The 24,189-nt window shown below is 38.1% G+C and overlaps 1 protein-coding gene across 1 annotated transcript; it reads left to right on the forward strand.

Moving 5' to 3' along the window:
- The first annotated feature begins 19,452 nt into the window (after nt 1-19,452).
- LOC103974038 (uncharacterized) lies at nt 19,453-23,117 on the forward strand. Its single transcript, XM_009388768.3, has 8 exons — nt 19,453-19,704; nt 20,147-20,291; nt 20,393-20,561; nt 21,353-21,623; nt 21,715-21,980; nt 22,066-22,281; nt 22,472-22,580; nt 22,731-23,117. The coding sequence occupies exons 1-8, from the start codon at nt 19,554-19,556 to the stop codon at nt 22,790-22,792; spliced, it is 1,389 nt and encodes a 462-aa protein (XP_009387043.1). The 5' UTR covers nt 19,453-19,553; the 3' UTR covers nt 22,793-23,117.
- Nucleotides 23,118-24,189: the final 1,072 nt, after the last annotated feature.

The following is a 24,189-nucleotide window of genomic DNA, read 5'->3' on the forward strand; positions in this document are numbered from 1 at the left end:
CAAAAGACCTCCCTTAAACACCTCTCAATTGTAAGAAAAAGAGTAGAGTACTCATATAGGACATCCTTGATTTCTCAAGTCTAAGGACTAAATACACTATTGGGATGATGGAATCATTGTCTAATAATGAGGTATCATCAATCATCCAACATTTTGTAGATAAATCGATCAGTGAACTCATCCCCAATAAGCACTTAAACTGTATCCCTAGTGTTCCCACACGAGCAACTATGAGACCAATCGCCTCCATCATATGGATAGGTATACAATACACTAGTCTACTAGTTATCTCAATGTCCCTCTTGAGTAACCTATGATCGAGATTATTTAGGATTAGTGTTTAAAGGTGAATCAGTCTCATTATCGTGATCTCATCATGATCTGATTCCCATTGCATATATTCATGGACATCACAATATATGCAACAAGTAATATAAAATGAGAAAAATATAAAATAAATAATAAGCAAAAAGAGTGTGTATTATATCATATGTGTCATCACTCACGTGATTGGCTTGTAGGGCACTTATGACTGGCAATCTCGATATTCTCTCGAGTAACCTATGACTAGGATTATTTAGGGTCTGTGTTTAAAGATGAATCAGCCCTATTAAAATGATCTCATCATGATCCAATTCTCATTACATAGATCCATAGATATCATAATATATGCAATAGGCAAGATAAAGTAAAAAAAATATCAATAAATAATAATAAGCAAAAAGAGTACGTATTGTTGAATCTCGAATTTTGATGATGAAGTCAATTATCATTTGGTTATCTAATTCATATGTTGAGATAAGTATGCAGGATTAACTATAATGGCAGTAATACATGCAGTAGGTGTTGAGCCGGAGTCAAGACCAAGATCACGTTGGGGGTTCGAGAGTTCGTCGGAAGTCTGGACGGTCGTCGGAGGTTCTATAAGAACAATCCGAGAAGTTCAAGAGCTTGCCAAAGAAGCTCGTCAGAACTCACCAAGAGGATCGTCGCAAGTCTAGGAGTTTGCCGGGAGTTCGCCAGAGCATCGCCGAGGGTTTATCGGATGTTCGCCGGAAGCTCGCTGGAAGAAGCGATTGACGCATCGGAACACGATATGTAGTATTGATGTCATAATTGTCGTAGTTAGCATGTAGATTAAGTTAGGATTGGGAGGTGATCCCATTAACTTAATCTGGGGCCAACTGGGCCCTTGGCAGACCCAAATTGGGCTGAATGGATCAACCCATTCGGACCCAGAATTCTTGGCCGGCAGTGGCACCGCTAGGGCCGGCGGTGGCACCTCCCAGGAGACTCAGTCTGATAGGAGTTCTGGGCGGTAGTACCACCCCTGTCAGGCAGTGGTACCACCGACAGTTATTACTGCCAGCGATGGTACCGCTTGAGCTCAGTCTCCGAGCGATGTCAGGTGGTACTACCGCCTAGACTGAGCGGTAGTACCACTTAGTGACAGATGATAGGCGATGGTACCACCCAGTTATGGCGGTGGTACCGTTAGGACCCCGAAAATCTAAGAATATACACTTTTGAGCTCCAAAGTCAAACTAATTGGGGCATATATAAACCCCACCCTTTCCTACATGAAAGGGCACTGAAAGTTTGCTTTTATTTTGAGTATTGGAGAGCTTAAAAGTGTTGTAAAAGGCTAGAGTTCCTCTCCCTCTTTTCTTTCTAAGTCTTGATCATTCAAGAGAGGAGTGAAAACTTAGTAAGGGTTGTCTCCTAAGCCCATCAAAAGAAGAAAAGCTGTAAAAGGGTGGTTGGCCTTCGCCTATTGAAGGAATGTCTCTAGTGGACATCGATTACCTCATCAAAGGAGAAAGCCAAAAGTGGATGTAGGTCAAGATTAACTGAACCACTCTAAATCTCGGTTTGTATTTACATTCTGCTCTTTATCTTAACTACAAACTGCCTCTGTTGCTTTACATCAACTATACTTCCATTTGCTCTCAAGTTAAAGATCTTTCCGAAATGGTTTTCATATGAAGTCTTTTTGAACCGATGAAAGTTTTCCACTATACTAATTCAACCTCCCCCCCCTCTTAGTGTTCTTATCTTAACAATAAGTATCAGACCGGGTTCACTCTCAGTTGGATTAAAACCCAAGTGAGATGACATATGTCGAAAACCAAGAGGGTCACTCTATTACATGTCCGTCCATGTTCAATGGGACGGACTATACCTATTGGAAGACCCGAATGAGGATCTTCCTTATTTTCATGGATTTTAAACTTTGGAATATTATTGAAAATGAATTTTTAAAGTCTTATCTTCTAATGTTCGATTGAAATGAATTGGAGAAGAAGACTTTCGCTCTAAATGCATAGGCTATGAATGCCTTATTTTGTACACTTGATAAAAACGAGTTCAATCATGTTTCAATTTATGAAATTGCATTTGATATTTGGCATACACTCGAAGTGACTCACGAAGGCATGAGTAGAGTGAAAGAGTCAAAAATCAATCTTTTAGTACATTCTTATGAACTTTTTCGAATGAAACCGAGCGAGACCATAGGTGACATGTACACTCGTTTCACGGAAGTTGTCAATGGTCTAAAAGGACTCGGTAAAAGTTTTTCGGATTTCGAGCTCATTAATAAAATTCTAAGATCCGTTCCAAAGAGTTGGGACCCTAAAGTCACTGCTGTTCAAGAGGCTAAAGATTTAAATAATTTCCCTCTTGAAGAATTAATCGGGTCATTAATAACCTATGAAATGACTTGCAAAGCTCATGAAGAGCATGAGGACACCCTTCCAAAGAACAAGAAGGATATGGTACTTAGAACTCAAGAAGACCACTTGAGAGAAAACTCAAGTGATGAGGACTTTAACAATGACTTGGCACTTCTAACAAGGAAATTTTAAAAATTCATTAAAAGAAACAAATTTAAAAATGATACTAAAAATAAATTTGAACCAAAAAAGGACCAAGTTATTTGCTACGAATGCAAGAAGCTGGGACACTATAAAAGTGATTGTCCCCAAGCTAAGAAGAGAATACCAAAGATGAAGGTGCTCAAAGCAACATGGGATGACTCAAGCGCATCTGAAGAAGAGGAGTCCAACACCGAGCAAGTTGCTCATTATGCACTCATGGCCATTAATTGATGCAGATTTATCATTTGATGAATTGTTAAATGTTTTCCATGATTTATTTGATGAATGCAAAATAATTAGTAGAAAATATAAATTGTTAAAAAAGAAGCATGATATTCTTATTAGTAATTTTGATAAATTAAAAATTGAACATAATGATAGTTTAGTTCTATGTACGAAATACCATGACTTAGAAGTACTTCAAAAGGAGAACTTGTTACTCAAGGACACCTTGAAGAAATTTGAGGTGGGTAGCAAGTCGTTGAACATGATCCTTACAAATAAGGGTCACGTTCATAAAAGAAGTGGAATTGGATTTATGAGAAGCCCTCACCAAAATCCAACCACCTTCATTAAAATACCTATCTTGTATGTTTCGCACTAAAATAAATATAACTTTTGTTGCAAATATAGACATAGAACTTATCATTGTCCATTCAAGAAGGTTAGTTCTAACAAATTGATTTGGGTTTCTAAAGGAACCATAATAAATTCCATGCAACATGATAAGAAATTTAGATTGATTTTTTAGGAACTCAAGATTAAATGGGTACCTAAAAAGCAACCTTTTTTGTAGAAACATATATCACCACAAGCTAGGAGCAAGAGATGGTACCTTGATAGTGGATGCTCAAGGTATATGACCGGAGATCCATCTCAATTCTCTAAGCTCACTAGCATAGACGAAGGCTATGTCACCTTCGGAGATAACAACAAGGGTAAAATTATTGGCAAAGGAACCATAGGTAACAAATACAACTTCTTTATTGAAGATGTTTTGTTAGTTGATGGTTTAAAACATAACCTCTTGAGCATTAGTCAATTGTGTGATAAAGGATATATTGTCAAATTCAAATCTAATACTTGCATCATTGAAAAACCACACAAAAACACATCTATGATTGCATTAAAATAAAATAATGTATACACCATTGATATCAATGATCTTTATAATGAAATATATTTCTCGATTTTGAATAACGATGCTTTGCTTTGGTATAGGAGAATAGGTCATGCTAGCATGAAACTAATCACCTAAATTTCATCCAAAGGACTTGTAAGAGGAATTCCTCATATCAAATTCATCAAAGTTAATATGTGTGATGCTTATCAATTAGGAAAACAAATAAATGGTAGCTTCAAATCTAAGAATCAAATAAGCACCTCTAGACCTTTGCAATTGATCCATATGGACTTATTCAGACCAATCTCTACATCAAGCCTAGGAGGTAGCAAATACGCTTTTGTTATTGTAGATGATTATAGTAGATACACATGGACTTATTTCTTGAAACATAAAAGTGAATGCTTTAGATATTTCACCAAGTTTTGTAAACTTGTTCAAAATATAAAGGGTTCTATGATTTCATCAATTCGAAGTGATCACAGTGGTGAATTTCAAAACCGTGGTTTCCAAGAATTTTGTAAATCTAATGGATACAACCACAACTTCTCTACTCCAAGAAATCCTCAACAAAATGGAGTAGTAGAAAGAAAGAATAGAAATTTATAAGAAATGGCAAGAACCATGTTGAATGAATATAGTCTACCCAAATATTTTTGGGCCGAAGCCGTAAACACAGCATGCTATGTTATGAATAGAATTTTAGTAAGACCCTTACTCACCAAAACCTCTTATGAGTTGTGGAACAACAAAAAACCTAATGTTTCATATTTTAAAGTTTTTAGGTGTAAGTGTTTTATATTGAATGAAAAAGATGCCTTAGAAAAATTTGATGCTAAAACCAATGAAGGAATTTTTCTTGGTTATTCCACGATTTCTAAAGAATTTTGTATCTTCAATAAAAGAACTTTAATTATAGAATAATCCATTTATGTTGTTTTCATTGAGATTTTTGAAATCAAGAAAAACGATTTTGATGATGATGTTAATTTCGATTCCTTGAATTTAAATGAAACCCCTTCTCCAACTAGTAACTTGGATGCATCTACTTCCGAAACATCCTTACCCAAGGATTGGAAGTATATAGATGTTCATCCTAAGGAGCTAATCATAGGAGACACATATAAGGAGGTTTAAACACATTCTTCTTTTAAATTTTTTTGTGCCAATGCCGCTTTTCTCTCCCAAATTGAATCTAAATATATTGACGAAGCCATGAAAGATGATTCATAGATTATCGCAATATAAGATGAGTTAAATCAATTTGAGAGAAATGAGGTGCGGAAGCTTATTCTAAGGCCAAATGGTCATTTAGTTATTGGTACTAAATGGGTCTTTAGAAACAAGCAAGATGAATCTAGTATCGTGGTTAGAAACAATCCTAGATTAGTGGCCAAAGGTTTCAACCAAAAAGAAGGTATCGATTATGAATAAACCTTCGCTCCTATGGCTCGATTAGAAGCCATAAGGATGCTCCTTGCCTATGCTAGTAGTAATAATTTTAAGTTGTTTCAAATGGATATTAAAAGCGCTTTTCTTAATATTTTAGAAGAAGTTTATGTTGAACAACCTCCCAGATTTGAGAATAATAATCTCCCTAATCATGTTTTTAAATTAACTAAAGCTCTCTATGATTTAAAATAAGCCCCAAGGGCTTGGTATGGGAGACTTAGCTCTTTTTTTATTAAAAATAATTTCTCTAAAGGCAAGGTCGATACTACATTGTTTATCAAAAATTTTAAAAATAATTTTTTCATTGTTTAGATTTATGTTGATGATATTATCTTTAGTTCTACGAATGAATCTCTTTATGAATCTTTTGCTAAAACTATGAGCCTTGAATTTGAAATGAGTTTGATGGGAGAATTAACCTTAATTTTAGGCTTACAAATTAAGCAACTAAGCAATGACATCTTTATTAGTCAAACTAAATACGCTTTACATTTGCTAAAAAAATTTAATATGGATAGCTCAAAAGCTATCAACACTCCTATGAGCACCTCCACTAAGTTAGAAATTGATGAAAGTAGAGAAAGTTTTGATCAAAAAACTAGATATCATGGTTAGTGTAGGACTTTGTGCTAGGTTTCAATCGAATCCTAAGATATCTCATCTCAAAGTAGTTAAAAGAATACTTAGATATCTTAAAGGTACCACAACTCTAGGATTATGGTATCCAAAATCCGAGAATTTTGAGTTAATTGCTTATGCTGATGTGGATTTTGCTGGGTGTAGACTAGATAGAAAAAGCACATCAGGAACATGTCAATTTTTAGGACATACCCTTGTTTCCTAGTCATCTAAGAAATAAAACTCGGTTACACTATCAACAACCAAAGTTGAATATATTGCAGCTAGTGCATGTTGTGTACAAGTTGTGTGGATGAAAAATACCTTAGAAGATTATAAAGTTCATCTTAAAAATATTCCCATTAAATGTGATAACACAAGTGCAATATGCTTAACAAAAAATCTCATTCAACACTCAAGAACAAAGCATATTGATATTAGACATTACTTTATATGAGATCATGTCACTAATCATGATGTAATTATAGAGTTCATTGATACTAAACATCAACTAGCTGATATTTTTACAAAGCCTTTAAGTGAAGAACAATTTGATTTCATTAGAAAAGAATTAGGAATATTGATTTGTCCGAATGCATAAACTTATTAAATTGGTTTTTCAGACTTTCTTGATTCTATGATCAATCACTTAATGCTGAAAATTTTATGACATGAATTTTATATGACTATATGCTTTAATAACATGTTGGAAATTGTGTGTCTTGATTTCTATGATGATAACCATGTTTTACCTTCATGATTGTGTTTGAAAAGCTATGGAAAAACTTTGTCCAAATGCATAAATTTGTTAAACTTCATTTTTGGACTTTCTTGATCCTAACAATGCATGATTTTGTATTTATCTTCTGGACTAAATGTATTTCTTGAATGGAGCTTTCATGAGCCTATGTCATATCAAGTTTATTTCTTATCAATGCTCCATAAATTTTGACATATGGAATTGATTAACAAATGCATCTCTCAAGGATTTACCTTGTGAAAATTGATTTTTAATCGAGAAATGGATTTGATGAAATGAATTTCTTCTTGATGAAGGAAGACTTTTTTTTTTTAAATGAACACTTGCAAGAATTTAATTTCACATGTATATCTTGATTCTTGTAAAAATGAAGCATGATTTAATCTCTTATCATTTTTAACTTCATTCAAAGTTAGTTCACAATGGCTTAAACGTTAATGACAAATAAGGAAGAAGTAATGAAAGCTATCTCCTTAATGGAGTTTTGAATGACACCATGTTGAAAAATAACATGAATCTTTACCACACTTATTACTATGCTTGAAATACGCTTGAATCGTTCTCCTTTTTGTTGATGATAAAGTGTCACGGACTTAGCTGGTTTTGCCTAAGTCATGCGACACCCTTGCATGTCCGTCCGCAAAGGTCAGCCTCCCCGAAGCCTCCCATTGTCCCTTAGGACCAACAAAAGAGAGAACGGGTTAGAGAGAACGCCTCACTCGGGATCCACAAGCAAACATCTCCGAAAACACTTCATAGACAATGCAAATGACAAACAGACTTTACAAGCTCTGAACAGTTGCACAACCCTAGGTCAAAATGGTCCATTACAGACCGAAAATCTCTCACACGTGTCCACATGACACAACCTTTATTTACAAGCCTAAAGCGGCCACCAACCTAACTAAAATGGGACTATTAAGCCTTCGGCCATCCCTCTACATGCTGTACAAAGCATGAACATACCAAAAGACACAGACATACATAAGCATTACATCAAATATCCTTTTTCAAAGTTTGTCCATGACAAAAAGGGGAGAAATATGTGGTAAATTGATGATAGAATGAATTGCTATAATTGCCATATTTGCATTAATGATAAGATATCTAGAGCTTACAATGTAATTTTACATTGTTGATATATTGCCATATGATGAATTGCTATGATTATCATATTTACATCATGTTAAGATATCTAGAGCTTACATCACAATCTTATAAATTGATATCTTGCCATGTGATGAATTGCTACGATTGCTATCTTTCACATTTGAAATATAAGACTTGAAAATAGATGTCAAGCCTTGACATCATTTTCAGAAAGATACATCATGATAGGAATCATGATGGGGGTATTGATAAGTTTAAATGAACTTAACTTATTAATATATCTCTTGAATTCAAAGGCGTTGAATTCAAAAATGACTTATCTCAAGTATGGCATATAGATAGGGGGAGTTAAGGTTAACTCCGTCATCAATTGATTGCCATCATAAAAAAGGGTGAGATTGTTGAATCTCGGATTTTGATGATTAAGTCAATTGTGTTGAATGTCGGATTTTGATGATGAAGTCAATCGTCATTTGTTGTCTAATCTATGTGTTGAGATAAGTGTGCAGGATTAACTACGATGAAAGTTAGACAAGCAGCAGGAGTTGCGCCGGAGTCAAGTTCATGATCACGTTGGGAGTTCGAGAGTTCGACGGAAGTTCGGACGGTCGTCAAAGGTTCTACGAGAACAAATCCGAGAAGTCCAGAAGCTTGCCAAGCGAAGCTCGTCGGAACTCGCCAAGTGGATCGTCGCAAGTCCAGGAGTTTGCCGGAAGTCCGCAGAAGAATCACCGAGGGTTCATCGGATGATCGACGGAAGTTCACCGGAAACTCGCCGGAAGAAGCGATTGACGCATCGGAGCAAAGCTGCAGAAATTGTCTTAGATTTAATCGTAGTTAGCACGTTGATTAAGTTGGAAAATGGGAGGTGATCCCATTAGCTTAATCTTGGGGTAATTGGGCCCCTAAAAAGATTGAAATTGGGCCGAATGGAGCTAACCATTCGGACCCTGATTGCACCAGGAGGTGCAACCGCCTAGGCCAGGAGGTGGCACCGCCTGGGCTAAGCCTCCCAGCGAGACTGGGCGGTGCAACCTCCCCAGCCAGGAGGTGGCACCGCTTGAGCTCAGTCTTCGAGCTAGACTGGGTGGTGCAACCTCCCCAGCCAGGAGGTGGCACCGCCTGAGCTCAGTCTTCGAGCTAGACTGGGCGGTGCAACCTCCCTGACAGAGAGGTGGCACCGCCTGAGCTCAGTCTTCGAGCTAGACTGGGCGGTGCAACCTCCCTAACAGAGAGGTGGCACTACCTGAGCTCAGTCTTCGAGCAAGATTGGGCGGTGCAACCTCCCTGACAGAGAGGTGGCACTGCCTGAGCTCGGTCTTCGAGCTCTGCCAGGCAGTGCAACCTCTCCAGTCAAGAGGTGCAACCGCCTGATCCCGAAATTCCAGGATTTGATCGTTTTGAGCTCCAAATTTGAATTGGGTTGGGGCCTATAAATACCCCACCCATTCAGCACTGAAGGGATACAGATCCACACCGAATTCTTGATCTTTTCAGTGATTCTAAGAGCTCAAATTTGTGTAAAGTCCAAAAGTTCTCCTCTTTTCTGTTCTTCAAGTCTTGAGTTGTAAAGAGAGGAGAGAAAGGATCTGTAAGGGTTGTCTCCTGAGCCCGTCAAAAGGAGAGAAACTGTAAAAGGGCAGTTGGCCTTCGCCTATTGAAGGAAGGCCCCTAGTTGACGTCGGTGACCTCGCCGATGGAGGAAGCCAAAAGTGGAGTAGGTCAAGACTGACCGAACCACTCTAAATCTCTGGTTTGCATTTATTTTGAGCACTTTATCATTACTGCAAACCTCCTACATAGCTACTGCTCTCTGCGCTTTTACGAACAAGTTTCTAAGTTCTAATCTTTCCGAATCTGCATTCAGACGTCAAAAGGTGTTTTCGTACGATCTTTACATTGCAGCTTACATTTACGTCTTGAATTTGTTTATAACTGCGAACTGTCTTCTGCGCTTTTACGAACGAGTTTCTTTGCAGTTTACATTTACATTTTGATTCTATTTATAACTGCAAACTGTCTTCTGTAATTTTACGAACGAGTTTCAACATTTAGACGTAAAACTGCATTTAGACGTAAATCGGCTTTCCTCGCACAATCATCAGATTTCAGTTTACGTTTACGTCTTGATTTCAACTGCATACTGCCTTCTGCGAGTATACAAACGAGTTTCAAAGTTCAGACGTAAATCTGCGTTTAAGACGTAAATCTGCGTTTAGATGTAAATCTGCGTTTAGACGTAAATCTGCTTTTTGCAGATTACTTTTTGAGTTATACAATAGCAGCACATTGTCTTTATACTTCTGCTTAAACTGCGCTTAGACGCAAACTGTGTTTAGACGCAAACTGCGCTTAGACGCAAACTGCGCTTAGACGCAATCTGAGTTTAGACGCAATCTGCATTTAGACGCAAACTGCGTTTAGACGCTAACTGTGTTTAAATGTAAACTGCACTTAATCATAAGTAATCTTAGAATCAGCTTTTGCATCAAAATAGTTTTTATCGAACGAACGCAGCTTTCGTTTTTAATCGCTGAAAGATTTCCGCTGCACTAATTCACCCCCCCCCCCCTCTTAGTGCTCTCGATCCTAACAAATTGCTATTTGGTTATCTAATCCATATGTTGAGATAAGTATGCAGGATTAACTATGATGGCAGTAAGATATGCAGCAGGTGTTAAGCCAGAGTCAAGACCAAGATCACATTGGGGGTTCGATAGTTCGTCGGAAGTCCGGACGATCATCGAAGGTTCTACGGGAACAATCCGAGAAGTCTAGGAGCTTACCAAAGAAGCTCGTCGGAACTCGCTAAGAGGATCGTCGCAAGTCTAGGAGTTTGCCGGGAGTCCGCCAGAGCATCGTCGAGGGTTTATCGGATGTTCGCCGGAAGCACGCTGGAAGAAGCGATTGACGCATCGGAACACGATATGTAGTATTGATGTCATAATTGTCGTAGTTAGCATGTAGATTAAGTTAGGATTGGGAGGTGATCCCATTAACTTAATCTGGGGCCAACTGGGCCCTTGGCAGACCTAAATTGGGACGAATGGATCAGCCCATTCGGACCCAGAATTCCTGACCGGCGGTGGCACCACCCAAGAGACTCGGTCTCCCAAGAGTTCTAGGCGGTAGTACTGTCGGCAGTTATTACTACCAGTGGTGGTACAACCGGTAGTTATTATTGCCAACGGTGGTACCGCTTGAGCTCGGTCTCCGAGCGATGTCAGGCGGTAGTACCGCCCAGACTGTGCAGTAGTACCGCTCAATGACAGATGACAAGCGGTATTACCGCCCAGTTATGTCGGTGGTATCGCCAGGACCCCGAAAATCCAGGAATAGACACTTTTGAGCCCCGAATTCAAACTGATTAGGGTCTATATAAACCCCACCCTTTCCTGAAAGGGCACCGAAAGCTTACTTTTATTCTAAGTATTTGAGAGCTTAAAAGTGTTATAAAAGGCTAGAGTTCCTCTCCCTCTTTTCTTTCTAAGTCTTGATCATTCAAGAGAAGAGTGAAAACTTGTAAGAGTTGTCTCCTAAGTCCGTCAAAAGGAGAAAAGCTGTAAAAGGGTCGTTGGCCTTCGCCTATTGAAGGAAGGTCTCTAGTGGATGTCAGTGACCTCGTCGGAGGAGGAAGCCAAAAGTGGATGTAAGTCAAGATTGACCGAACCACTCTAAATCTTAGTTTGTATTTACATTCTGCTCTTTATCTTAACTGCAAATTGCCTCCGTTGCTTTACATCAACTATACTTCTGTTTGCTCTCAAGTTAAAGATATTTTCGAAACGGTTTTCGTACGAAGTCTTTTTGAACCGACGAAAGTTTTTCGCTGTACTAATTCACCCCCCCCCCCTCCCCCTAGTACTCTTGATCCTAACATGTATTATGTCACACGTGTCATCACTCACGTGATTAGCTTATAAAGCACTTGTAACTAGTAGATTTGAGGTACCGGTGAGTTCCAGAGTTGACAAGAAGGGGATGAGAATACCGGTGAAGATGTTAGGTAGTAGGTAGGAGTAGAGGGAATGCCCACTAAACATTACTACACAACGATGGAGGATCACCGAAGAAGTTGGTCTATCACTAGAGAAGGTTAATTAGATCAACTGAATGAAGTAAATCTGCTATAGAAGAATCACGTTAGGAGATCGGTAGGGAGGAGTCATGCGTCTTCATCTTTAATGCGATACTAAAATATGAAAGCGGGAAGTAGAAACAAAAAATTGTATAGTAGCAATAGGGAAGGTGAGGAAGAGGAATATCAGTCATAAACAAATAAGCATGATAGCAACAAACAATGAGCTTTACTTGAAGTAAGAAGACATTGATACCATAAAAAATTTATTACAAAAGAGATGATTTTATTCATTCAGATATTACGTATTTATATAGAGGAAAAGATTTTTTGTCAATTATGTACTCAAATCATACATTTAGATTGATTCTCAAGTCATAAATTAATTAATGATTAGAATATATAAAAAAATATGAAATTATTATTCATATATATTATGTTCTTCTAACAGATTCAGTCACGATTTCACTGAACAGTTTTGTTCCGAAGCTGAGATAATCCCTTACGAGGCTCAGCTAGTATGCCTGCATCTTAAATTTGCACCAGATATTTTGTCTTTAGTAAATTTGCCAGCAATTTTATTCATGGGTGTATTTGTTTCACAGACCAAATTGTAAAATGGTCTTATCTAAGAAACACATGCAGACATATATAGAGAAAGATTTCGTCATCATCTATGTTTATTCATCTTCAATAGTCGGTTTTAAGATTGGAAGCACGCTCGCAATTAACTGTGATTAGGAGATTGAGCAGGCTATGTAATTGCATTTGCGGAAACTTCAGTGGAAGTGTTCATTTGGCACTGTTGGGCTGGCAGCCCAAAGTGGGTTCAGCCCATGGTGGGCTTTATCAGTCCACAACCCACACCCCTTTGACCTAACCCTAGATCAATATAAGGGGGGTGTGGGGGCTGCATTTTACACGTAGAAAAGAGGTAGAAAAAGGCAGCAACGTGGGCAGCAACGTTGACATCCTCGTAGCAACAAAGAGAGAAGAACAAGGTAGAAAAACAAAAGAAAGAAAGGGAAGGAAGACAAGGACAATGCAGAGAGACTGTTCTCAATCATCTAGTAGTGTTCTCATCTCAGGTTAGATCAAATCTACAATAGACTCTTGCTGTGATTACTTGGGGAGGTTTTAGATATTGTGGGCAGTGACGTGATCCTTGTATCCCAGTTATTCTCTTGTGGTTGTTGCTAGGGTTTTGGGCAAGAGATTGAGATTTGTATATTCATTATTCTCATAGTGGATTATCTCTAGTTTGCCCCGTGGTTTTTACCCTTCACATTGAAGGGGTTTTCCACGTATATCTTAGTGTTTTGTTTGATTATGTTTTCATTTTATTCCGCTGCGTATTATGGTCTTCTAGTATTTGTTCATATACAAAGGTTATTCCTCTTTATATCCCCATCAATTGGTATTAGAGCGGGATTTTGGTGATTTAATTTTTGTATTTGACAATGGAGGCCAGTAATATTTCTCGCATGATTAGTTTGAATGGAAATAATTGGATGATATGGAAACCAAGAATGGAAGATCTCTTGTATTGCAAAGATTTGTATGGACCTTTGCAAGGGGATAGTGCAAAACCTACAACTATGACAGATGATGAGTGGAAGAGGTTAGATCGAAAAACAATTGGGTTTATTAGACAGTAGCTTGATGATAGTGTCTTTCACCATGTTTCTATTGAAATTTCTGCATATTCTCTTTGGAAAAAATTGGAAAGTCTCTATGAGAGAAAAACAGCTGGCAACAAAGCTTTTTTGATCAGAAAACTTGTGAACCTAAAATATAGAGAGGGTGCTTCTATTGCTGAGCATTTGAATGAAATGCAGAGTATTACTAACTAGTTATCCTCTATGAAAATGTCTCTTGATAATGAGTTGCAGGTATTGTTACTTCTCAGTTCATTACCAGAAAGTTGGGAGACACTGGTGGTTTCCCTTAGTAATTCTGCGCTAGATGGTATTGTCACTATGAGTCAAGTAACAAGCAGTTTGTTGAATGAGGAGTTGAGAAGAAAGAGTTCGGCAATATCTCAGAATGATTCACAGGCACTTATCTCAGAGAACAGAGGAAGGTCAAAGTCTAGAAGCAGTTCACGTATGGGTAGGAGCAAGTCAAGATCAAGAAAAGATATTGTTTGCTATAACTGTGGTAAGAAATGACATTACAAGAACCAATGTAAGCAACCTAAGAAGAATAAGAAAAAGGGAAAAGAAGTGGAGTCTACAGAGTCAAAGGATAATACTACAGCTATAGTGTAGGGTGGTGATTATTTGATTTTGTCTCCTTCTGATGATATTTTTTCTTATGTGTGTCAGGATCTTGAGTGGGTGATTGACACAGGTGCTTCTTATCATGCTACACCTCGGAGAGAGTTTTTTGCTACATACAGGTCTGGAAACTTTGGTGTTGTCAAGATGGGCAACTATGGCATAGCAGACATCATTGGCATGGGTGATATCTATTTAAAGACCAACCTTGGCTGAAAGTTGGTACTTAAGGATGTGAGACATGTGGTTGACTTGAGGCTGAATTTAATTTCAGTTAGAAGACTAGATGATGAAGAGTATGAAAGCAGATTTCACAGAGGGCAATGGAAGCTCAGTAAGGGTTATCTTGTTATAGCTAGTGGAAAGAAATGTCAAACTTTGTACAGGTTGCAGGCTAAAGCTTATGGTGAGCAGTTAAATGCTACAGAGAAAGACTTTAGTATGGAGTTGTGGCATATGCGATTGGGACATATGAGCGAGAAGGGGCTGCAAGTTCTTTCCAAGAGAGAAATATTACTAGATCTCAGATATATACATCTAAACCCTTGTATTGATTGTTTGGCTGGTAAAAAATATAGAGTTTCATTTGCTAGTGTTGCTTTGTCTAGAAAAATGCATGCCTTAGACCGTGTTTATACAGATGTATGTGGTCCTTTGAGGACAAAAACTCCTGGTGGATTTGTTGATGTTCTTGGTATAAGTGGTGCACTTTATTTTGTCACTTTTATAGATGATTTTTTCAGGAAAGTTTGGGCTTATACTTTGAAGATCAAAGATCAGGTTATTAATGTCTTCAAAGAGTTTCATACTAGGGTTGAAAGGGAGACATAAAGGAAATTGAAATACATAAGATCAGATAATGGTGGTGAGTATACGGGATTGTTTAATGACTATTGCAGGTCACATGGGATCCAACATGAGATGACAGTTCCTGGTATACCTCAGCATAATGCAATTGCAGAGAGGATGAACCGCACCATCATGGAAAAGATTAGATGTATGCTTTCACAGGCCAAGCTACCCAAAAGGTTTTGGGATGAGGCTTTGAGGACTGGAGTTGATGTGATCAACTTATCACCATGTACAGCCCTAGATGGTGATGTTGCAGAGCATGTATGGTCAGGGAAAGATGTTTCCTACAAGCATTTGAGAGTGTTTTGTTGTCGTGTATTTGCACATGTTCTAGATAATGAGAGGTCCAAGCTGGATGGTAAGTCTAAAAAATGTATTTTTCTTGGTTACTCACATGATCAGTTTGGTTACAGGCTTTGGGATCCAGAAAAGCAGAAGGTGTTCAGGAGCAGAGATATGGTCTTCTTTGAGGATCAAACCTTTGAGGATTTGAAGAAGAAGGCACCAGCCAAGACTTCTGTAGAAGGATTAGCAGATTGTGACCCAGTTATTCCTCCAGTATATCAGGGTGATGGGGGAGATGTGCAGGAAAATAGTGCAGAGCTTGATGTTGATTTACCTATAGGACATGTTGAGCAAGAAGAAGTAGGAGAGCAAGTTCCCGCAGAACCTCAGTTGAGAAGATCTTCTAGACAACGTCAACCTTCCAGAAGATACTCTACAAATGAGTATGTGATGCTTACTGATGCAGGTGAACCAGAGAGTTACCATGAAGCAGTTGAAAGTGAGCAGAAAGAGAAGTGGTTAGTTGCTATGCAGGAAGAGATGGATGCTCTTCAGAAGAACCACACTTATAATTTGGTGCTGCTACCAAATGGAATGAAAGCCTTGAAGAACAAGTGGGTTTTTAGGTTGAAGACTCAATAATATTGTTCTCAACTAAAGTACAAAGCTAGATTGGTTGTGAAAGGCTTTGGTCAAAAGAAAGGTATTGACTTTGAAGAGATATTTTCTCCTATTGTTAAAATGTCTTCTATTCGTGTTGCTTTTAGTATTGCTGCTAGCCAAGACTTGGAGGTTGAGCAGTTAGATGTGAAGACAGCTTTCCTTCATGGTGATTTGGAGGAGGAAATTTATATGGAGCAACCAGAAGGCTTCAAAGTCAAAGGTAAAGATAATTTTGTCTGCAAGTTGAAGAAGAGCTTGTATGGGCTAAAGCAAGCTCCAAGATAGTGGTATAGAAAGTTTGATTTATTTTTGACAGAAAATGGATACAAAAGAACGGCTTCAGATCATTGTGTGTACATCAAATGGTTTGGTGAGGATTTTATTATTCTCTTACTTTATATTGATGACATGCTTATTCTTGGGAAAGATATGTCTAAAATTGACAGGTTGAAGAAGGAACTGAGTGAGTCTTTTGCAATGAAGGACATGGGGCCAACAAAGCAAATACTAGGCATGCAGATTTCTCATGACAGGAAAAACAAAAAGATTTGGTTGTCACAGAAGAAACACATCGAGAAGGTATTGGAAAGATTCAGTATGAGCAATGCAAAACCAGTTGGTTCTCCTCTTGCAGGTCACTTTAAGTTGTGCTCATAACAGAGTCCGTCAAGTGATGAGGAGAAGGAGAAAATATAAAAGGTTCCTTATGCTTCAGTAGTTGAAAGTTTAATGTATGCAATGGTATGTACGAGGCCAGACATCGCATATGCAGTGGGTGTTACTAGCAGATTTCTTGCAAATCCAAGCAAAGAGTACTGGGCAACAGTGAAGTGGATTTTTAGATATCTCAGAGGGAGCTCTAAGGTTTGTTTAAGCTTTGGAGGTGGACCACCTATGTTGACAGGTTACACAGATGCAGATATGGCAAGAGATATAGATATGAGGAAGTCCACTTCAGGTTATGTACTTACTTTTGCAGGGGGAGCTGTGTCATGGCAATCTAGGTTGCAAAGGTGTATTGCTCTCTCTACCACAGAAGCAGAATATATTGTTGCTATAGAGGTATGCAAAGAAATGTTATGGATGAAAGAATTTTTACAAGAATTGAGACTGAAACAAGAAAATTATGTGGTGCATTGTGACAGCCAGAGTGCCATCCATTTGTGTAAGAACCTAATGTTTCATTCCAAGTCAAAGCATATAGATGTCAGATACCACTGGATTCGAAATGTATTTGAAGAGAAGTAGTTGCAGCTTCAGAAAATTCATACAGATGACAACGGAGCAGACATATTGACGAAGACCTTACCAAAAGAAAGACAGGAGATATGCCGACAATTGGTCGGCATGGCTTCACATTGAGGAGTCATGGGACAACCTCCCTTATGAGCTGAAGAGGGAGGTTGTTGGGCTGGCAGCCCAAAGTGAGTTCAGCCCATGGTGGGCTTTATCAGCCCACAACCCACACCCCTTTGACCTAACCCTAGATTAATATAAGGGGGGCGTGGGGGTTGCGTTTTATACGTAGAAAAGAGGCAGAAAAAGGTAGCAACATGGGCAGCAACGTTGACATCCTCGTAGCAACAAAGAGAGAAGAACAAGGCAGAAAAACAAGAGAAAGAAAAGGAAGGAAGACAAGGACAACGCAGAGAGACTGTTCTCAATCATCTAGTAGTGTTCTCATCTCAGGTTAGATCAAATCTACAATAGACTCTTGCTGTGATTACTTGGGGAGGTTTTAGATATTGTGGGTAGTGATGTGATCCTTGTATCTCAGTTATTCTCTTGTGATTGTTGCTAGGGTTTTGGGCAAGAGATTGAGATTTGTATATTCATTATTCTCATAGTGGATTATCTCTAGTTTGCCCCGTGGTTTTTACCCTTCACATTGAAGGGGTTTTCCACATATATCTTGGTGTTCTGTTTGATTGTGTTTCCATTTTATTCCGCTGCGTATTATGATCTTCTAGTATTTATTCATATACAAAGATTATTCTTCATTATATCCCCATCAGACACTTGGAAGGTTTTGGATCATCTTTGCGTCACAGGAAAAGGCTGTCTCTATCTCAATTTCACTCTAGATTTTCTTCGAAACAACTTTGTTATTTCTGCAAATGTTCTATGTACGACTGTAAACTGGATCTGAAAACATGGGCGAGTTCTATAACGCGAAACAATGTGTACCGACAAATCCAAGTTCCGAAGTCTACTGTGTGGACCACGTGAAAACGATCGTAGTGTCAAATGTTCTATGCTTGCGCAAGTGTCGGTGGCTTAATATTGGATTATGGTGTTGTTCATAATCCTGCATCCTATAAACACCGACATGATGTCTCTTCATGTTTTGAGGAGTACTTGTGGGAATGGGGAGCAAAAAAAAATCCTCAATCCACATGATTGGTCTGAGATGGCAAATAAGAAAAGTAAAAAAAAAAGTAGGTATTGGGGTCAGTGAAATATTCTGATAAAAAGATAGGTAAATAAAGATTTTAAATATATACTGTTACACGCCACTATGATGATTATGATTGCTTTAGTTCGTAAGTAAATAACCAGAAAGCAAGAGAAAGAAATACTGTTGCAATCCTTGAAAAGAAAATGATATATTCAAAGCCTTAGGTTATCATAACGAAAAAGTATTAAGAAACTGTTGATATATAGTGATGAAATTTGATAATATATTTCATAAAAAGATAATAATAGGACAATGACCGTTTCTCGTATGCAGACATCACGATTAGTGTCCTTTACAAGGCAAAGTATACCTGGCATTTCAAGGTGGGGGTAAGCCTACTGCAATAGCTGCACACACAGTGGCGGTGGAGCGAAAGCAGTAGTCTCGGTGATCCTGAAATGTGGGGCCCCCAGGTTGGCCTAAGAACACTTGGGCTATCAAACTTTCCACTCGATCATTAATGCTGCCAGCTGGTAATCACTTGGGGTCCGAGCAAACATGCGTTGTCCTATTATATTTGTTTATAGTTCGATTCCCTCACTCTTCATTGATCAAGGAGTGACTAAAATTAAATGTCAATGGGCGCTGCGAACCTTGGTTATCCGATTTGAATCCCATCCGATGTTACGGATTCATTCTTATAATTAAATCGATTTTAAATATTATGCACAGACTTTGATATCCCATATCATTTCATATTTTACAGTAAAAAATAATAGTATAATCTTAAATTTGGTCAATCATGCATACCTCCAACTATTTAATTATGCATATAATCTTCTAATTGTGTCCGGAGAGACTTCCTCTGCATAGATGAGGCCTAAATCTAAAGGCTATAATAATAAAACAAAAAAGCACCACGTTATGTGATTTTTAAACTCCGTAACGCGAACACTGCCTCCCACTAATACCATTGCTTTCTATTAAGCTCTAATCTCTCCCGTTCTCTTCCGAGCCTCGGAGGGAAGCCGAAGAAGGAAGAGGAGGAAGGGGGCGATGGACGCGTTCTACTACTTGGTTTTTGGCGGGCTCGCGGCGGTGGTGGCGGCGATGGAGCTGAGCAAGACGAGCAGAGACCGCGTTGCCACCTCCTCCCCCTTCAACGCCTTCAAGAACAACTACCTCCTCGTCTACTCCCTAATGATGGGTTCGTTGGCCTCCCCTCAAGTATTGCATTTAACTCGGACAAGAGGAAAATCCTTCATTTTATAGATTGATCTTCCGAATCCATTCGCAGATCTGACTTTGCTTTTCCTCATTCTTTCTCGGAGGGCTCTCTAAACTTCTTGATCTCTTTCTTTTCCAAAGACTATAGCAATGGGATTTCTCGCATCGTTCGGTGATGTGGCGCTTTTGGATCTTGGTCTATCTTTTTTTTCCTTTCATTTTGGGTTTAATGCTGGAACTGAAGTGTCAGTGTAATTAAGTAATGGGTGTCATAGTAATTTAGATCTCAGAGGTGGATAGTAATTTAGATCAACAGATCTTGACCAATCTTGTTACTGAAAGTAATCGACTTCAATTGCTGGTTTAGTTTTGTATGTACATGTGACTTGGGCTAATCTTGGTCTTGTTTTCGTTGTTTTCAGCTGGTGATTGGTTGCAGGGTCCTTATGTCTACTACCTCTACAGTCAGTATGGCTTTGACAAGGGAGACATCGGCCGGCTCTTCATTGCAGGATTTGGGTCTTCCATGCTGTTCGGGACGATAGTGGGATCCTTAGCTGACAAACGGTGAGACTTTTCTTGTCGATTTGCTTTGTCACTTCCTTTTCCTCATCGATTTGCTTGGTCTTTTATGAAAGATGTCCGGGGTTGTTTTTAATCGAGTGCAGGGGTCGTAAGAGGGCATGTGTCACCTACTGCATCACATATATTCTTAGCTGCATTACTAAGCATTCTCCTGAGTACAAAGTTTTGATGGTGGGTCGTATACTGGGAGGAATTTCTACGTCGCTGCTCTTCTCGGCATTTGAGTCATGGCTTGTTGCAGAACATAATAAGGTGAGGATGAGAAACTACTACTAGAGCATTAAGGTTATGATCTATCAAAGTTTTATAGTTTATAATGAGATTTTGCTCAACTCAGAAACTGTTTAGCTACTGGACCAAGATTAGCTGTTAAACTTGTAGGTTTGCGATATACATACCTATTTGTTTCTTAGAAGTATCCATGTCATTCTCAATTGCACTGATCTTGGCTCTTGCTTTATCTTCTCTTCTATAAGATATCCTTATATGTAAGCAGCCATCATTTTTACTCTTTCGACTTATTAGATATAGTCCTACGTTTCTTTTTCTGTATGGGTTTGTCTATTTTTTATCCTCTCTTTTTAGTCTGCAAGCTTGTCATTCAACTTGTTCTTTTGCTACTTTTCTTTTGGTGGATATATTTTCCTGAATAGATCTTGATGGCATCAAAATAAATAGCAGTGAGTTTTATGCATTATATTCACTCGTTCCAGATTTGATGTAATTGTCTTCTAAACATTTTCTTTCCATTATTTTAAGTGATGTAAAACTTGGAGAAACACTTCAAACGTGTGATCAAAAGAATAAGAAAGTACACTTTTCAGTAGCTAAGGTACTAATCTGACCAGTCTTAATAGTATAGGTTTCTTCTGCAGTGAGTGTTATTGTTCTTTGTGCAAGTTATGAATTGCCATCATCCATAATGGGATCTAGAGCTACTGATCCATTGGATCTACTTGATCACTACTAGACTGAACATTTATATATTGTTAAAAGATAAGTTTCCTAGTTCTTCTGATGAAGTGGTTGTTGCCCTCGTGCAGAGAGGTTTTGATCCACAGTGGTTGTCAGTAACTTTCGCGAAGGCTATATTTCTTGGCAATGGTCTTATCGCCATTGTTTCTGGACTTTTTGCCAATTTATTGGCTGATAATTTAGGATTTGGTCCTGTGGCTCCATTTGATGCTGCTGCATGCTGCCTTGCCATAGGCATGGCCATTATCTTGTCATCCTGGAGTGAGAATTATGGAGATCCTTCTGATAGCAAAGACTTGATTACACAATTCAAAGGTGCTGCTGCAGCCATTGCTTCTGGTAAGTATGATTTAACTTATATTGGCAGCACACAAGAATATCTCTTTGATTTGAGTGCCATCAGTTATTGAAATTACTGCACTAATAACAGATGAGAAAATCGCTTTGCTGGGTGCAATACAATCACTTTTTGAAGGTTCAATGTACACCTTTGTATTCCTGTGGACTCCTGCTTTGAGCCCAAATGATGAGGATATACCTCATGGCTTTATTTTTGCTACATTCATGGTTTCTTCAATGTTGGGAAGCTCCATAGCATCTAGGCTGATGGCTCGTGGGACTCTTAAAGTCGAAAGTTATATGCAGATTGTGTTTGCAATCTCTGCCTTCACTCTGCTACTTCCCATTATCTCTAATGTAAGACTCTTGCTTGGTTGTACTAATTTGCTAGTTCTTTCTGTTTATCTATCAGTATGTGACCTCAATTGCTAATGTTAAACAGTTCTTAGTTGCACCTTCTACCGCGAAGGGTGGTAGCATATCTTTTGGTAGTTGTATCCAACTCCTTGGCTTTTGTGTCTTTGAGGCCTGCGTTGGCATATTTTGGCCATCAATTATGAAGATGAGATCCCAGTACATTCCTGAGGAAGCTAGGAGCACAATTATGAACTTCTTTCGCATTCCCCTCAATATTTTTGTGTGTATCGTACTCTACAATGTAAGTATCAAAATGCTATACTCTGGTATTTGGCTGTACTATGTAAAGAAAGCTTCTAGTTATCTTAGCTTTATTTATTTGCATCATAAATACATACGTCACTAGTAAAAGAAAAGAGTTGCAATGTTAATTTATAAGAGAAACTATACGTCGCAAATATTTAACTTTTTACTTTTATGCTATCTTGAAGGTAAATGCTTTCCCAATCACTATCATGTTTGGAATGTGCTCTATCTTCCTTTTCATGGCCTCGGTCTTGCAAAGGCGGCTTATGGTGGTTGCCGAGAGCCACAAATCAAGTATGATGCATATTAGTTGGATTATTAAATGTAATATTGGACATTTCTTGTCTCATCTTTTTGATTGGACAATTTATGCCAAGCAAATTTGTCTCATTAACTCACCAACACAGCTGCTACGTTCTTACCATGGATGATTTTCTTCTGCAGAGCCACAAGATTGGACAGGTCTGAAGGAGAGGGATGATGAAGCAGAATCATTGAACATCTGAGTCTAGAAGGCATTAGAGCATCCACAGTGTGTGATAACCAGTGAAACATATGGACGCTTCATTGAACTGACTGTTCTCATCTGGCTAAATGAAGGAAAGGCTATTGATGTGTATAGTAAGTACATTGGAAGGCAGTTGATCCTCCAATTTCATTATGAAGCCATGACATGTTCCCTAATGAGGAATTGATCGTGTTTTGTTCTCTATTTAATTTAGTAACACAGAATAGATATATGTAGGTACTCATGCTTGGAAATCTGGCTTAATCATCATTCATTTTATAATTCATTTGCTGTTGTATCGGCTATTCCAATCTAGTTATTCAGTCTTCAGTTCTACGACGCTCATCAAACATTGGCTTCTGACAATTTGTTTTTTCAAGACATTGGTGTCTATTCAGTTATAAGTGTTTTTATGTAAAATATTTAACGCATTAATGGAATATAATGATCGTCCTACTCTGCCTGTTTTCTTCAGGGCATACAAAATTTTCATTCCGGAAGACTGTCGGGTGTCATAGTTTAGTGGATTTGGATTACTACATTTGTAAATGCATGTATATTTTAGATGCATTGACAAGATAATCTTCTTGCTTTAGTAGTTGCACGAAGAGTTCCTTTCGGATGATTGCATCGACAAATCTTGTATTCCAAAATCCAATATTTCGATTTTGGATAAATGCAATTTTTAATGCCTGTGAGTTTGGATAAATGCGGTTATTATGCATGGAGTGCCGAGGTTATCCTCACTCCCGCATCAACCATAAAAGAACGATAATAATTAAAACCCAAAAAAAGAAAAAATAAGTTGAGGCATTGCATACCTTTCAGCAATGTTTGTTGCATATTCCTGTTAATGTTGCTGTCTGAACGATGATGATCGAGAGAATAGAATGATCATTTAGAAAAAGATAGAATTTCTTAAAGTTAGGATTTTATCTTAAAAATTTTCAAAGTTATGAGCTTTTCTACGATTTTAACCAAGAACCTAATCCAACTTATAACGTCATTGGTTGGTAGCTCTGTTTATGACTTTTCTTATTTTTAGGTAAAAATAAGAGATCCATCTAACTTTAGAAGAGAATGAACATATGAACTGTCATTGAAATAAACCGTTCTAAGGTTCTTCTGGTCAAATCAGTGAAGGAGAACATCGACAGAACATTTTCATTCTTTTTAGTTTTACTATTATTTTAAAATATTATTTCAACGGGCCTTCAAAAATTTTTGAAGTATATTTGGTGATTGAGTATACCAATGTGGAACACGTATCAATTGCACGGACAAGGAAACCGTTAGGATTTATATTTTGGGAGTCACAAAATCTTCATTCCACAAGATTTCATTAGATGACAATAAGTTTTTTCATAGGATGATTTCTTTATTTTCTAATAATAA

The sequence above is a fragment of the Musa acuminata genome, chromosome BXJ2-9 (assembly GCF_036884655.1).
Source record: "Musa acuminata AAA Group cultivar baxijiao chromosome BXJ2-9, Cavendish_Baxijiao_AAA, whole genome shotgun sequence".
NCBI lineage: Eukaryota > Viridiplantae > Streptophyta > Magnoliopsida > Zingiberales > Musaceae > Musa > Musa acuminata.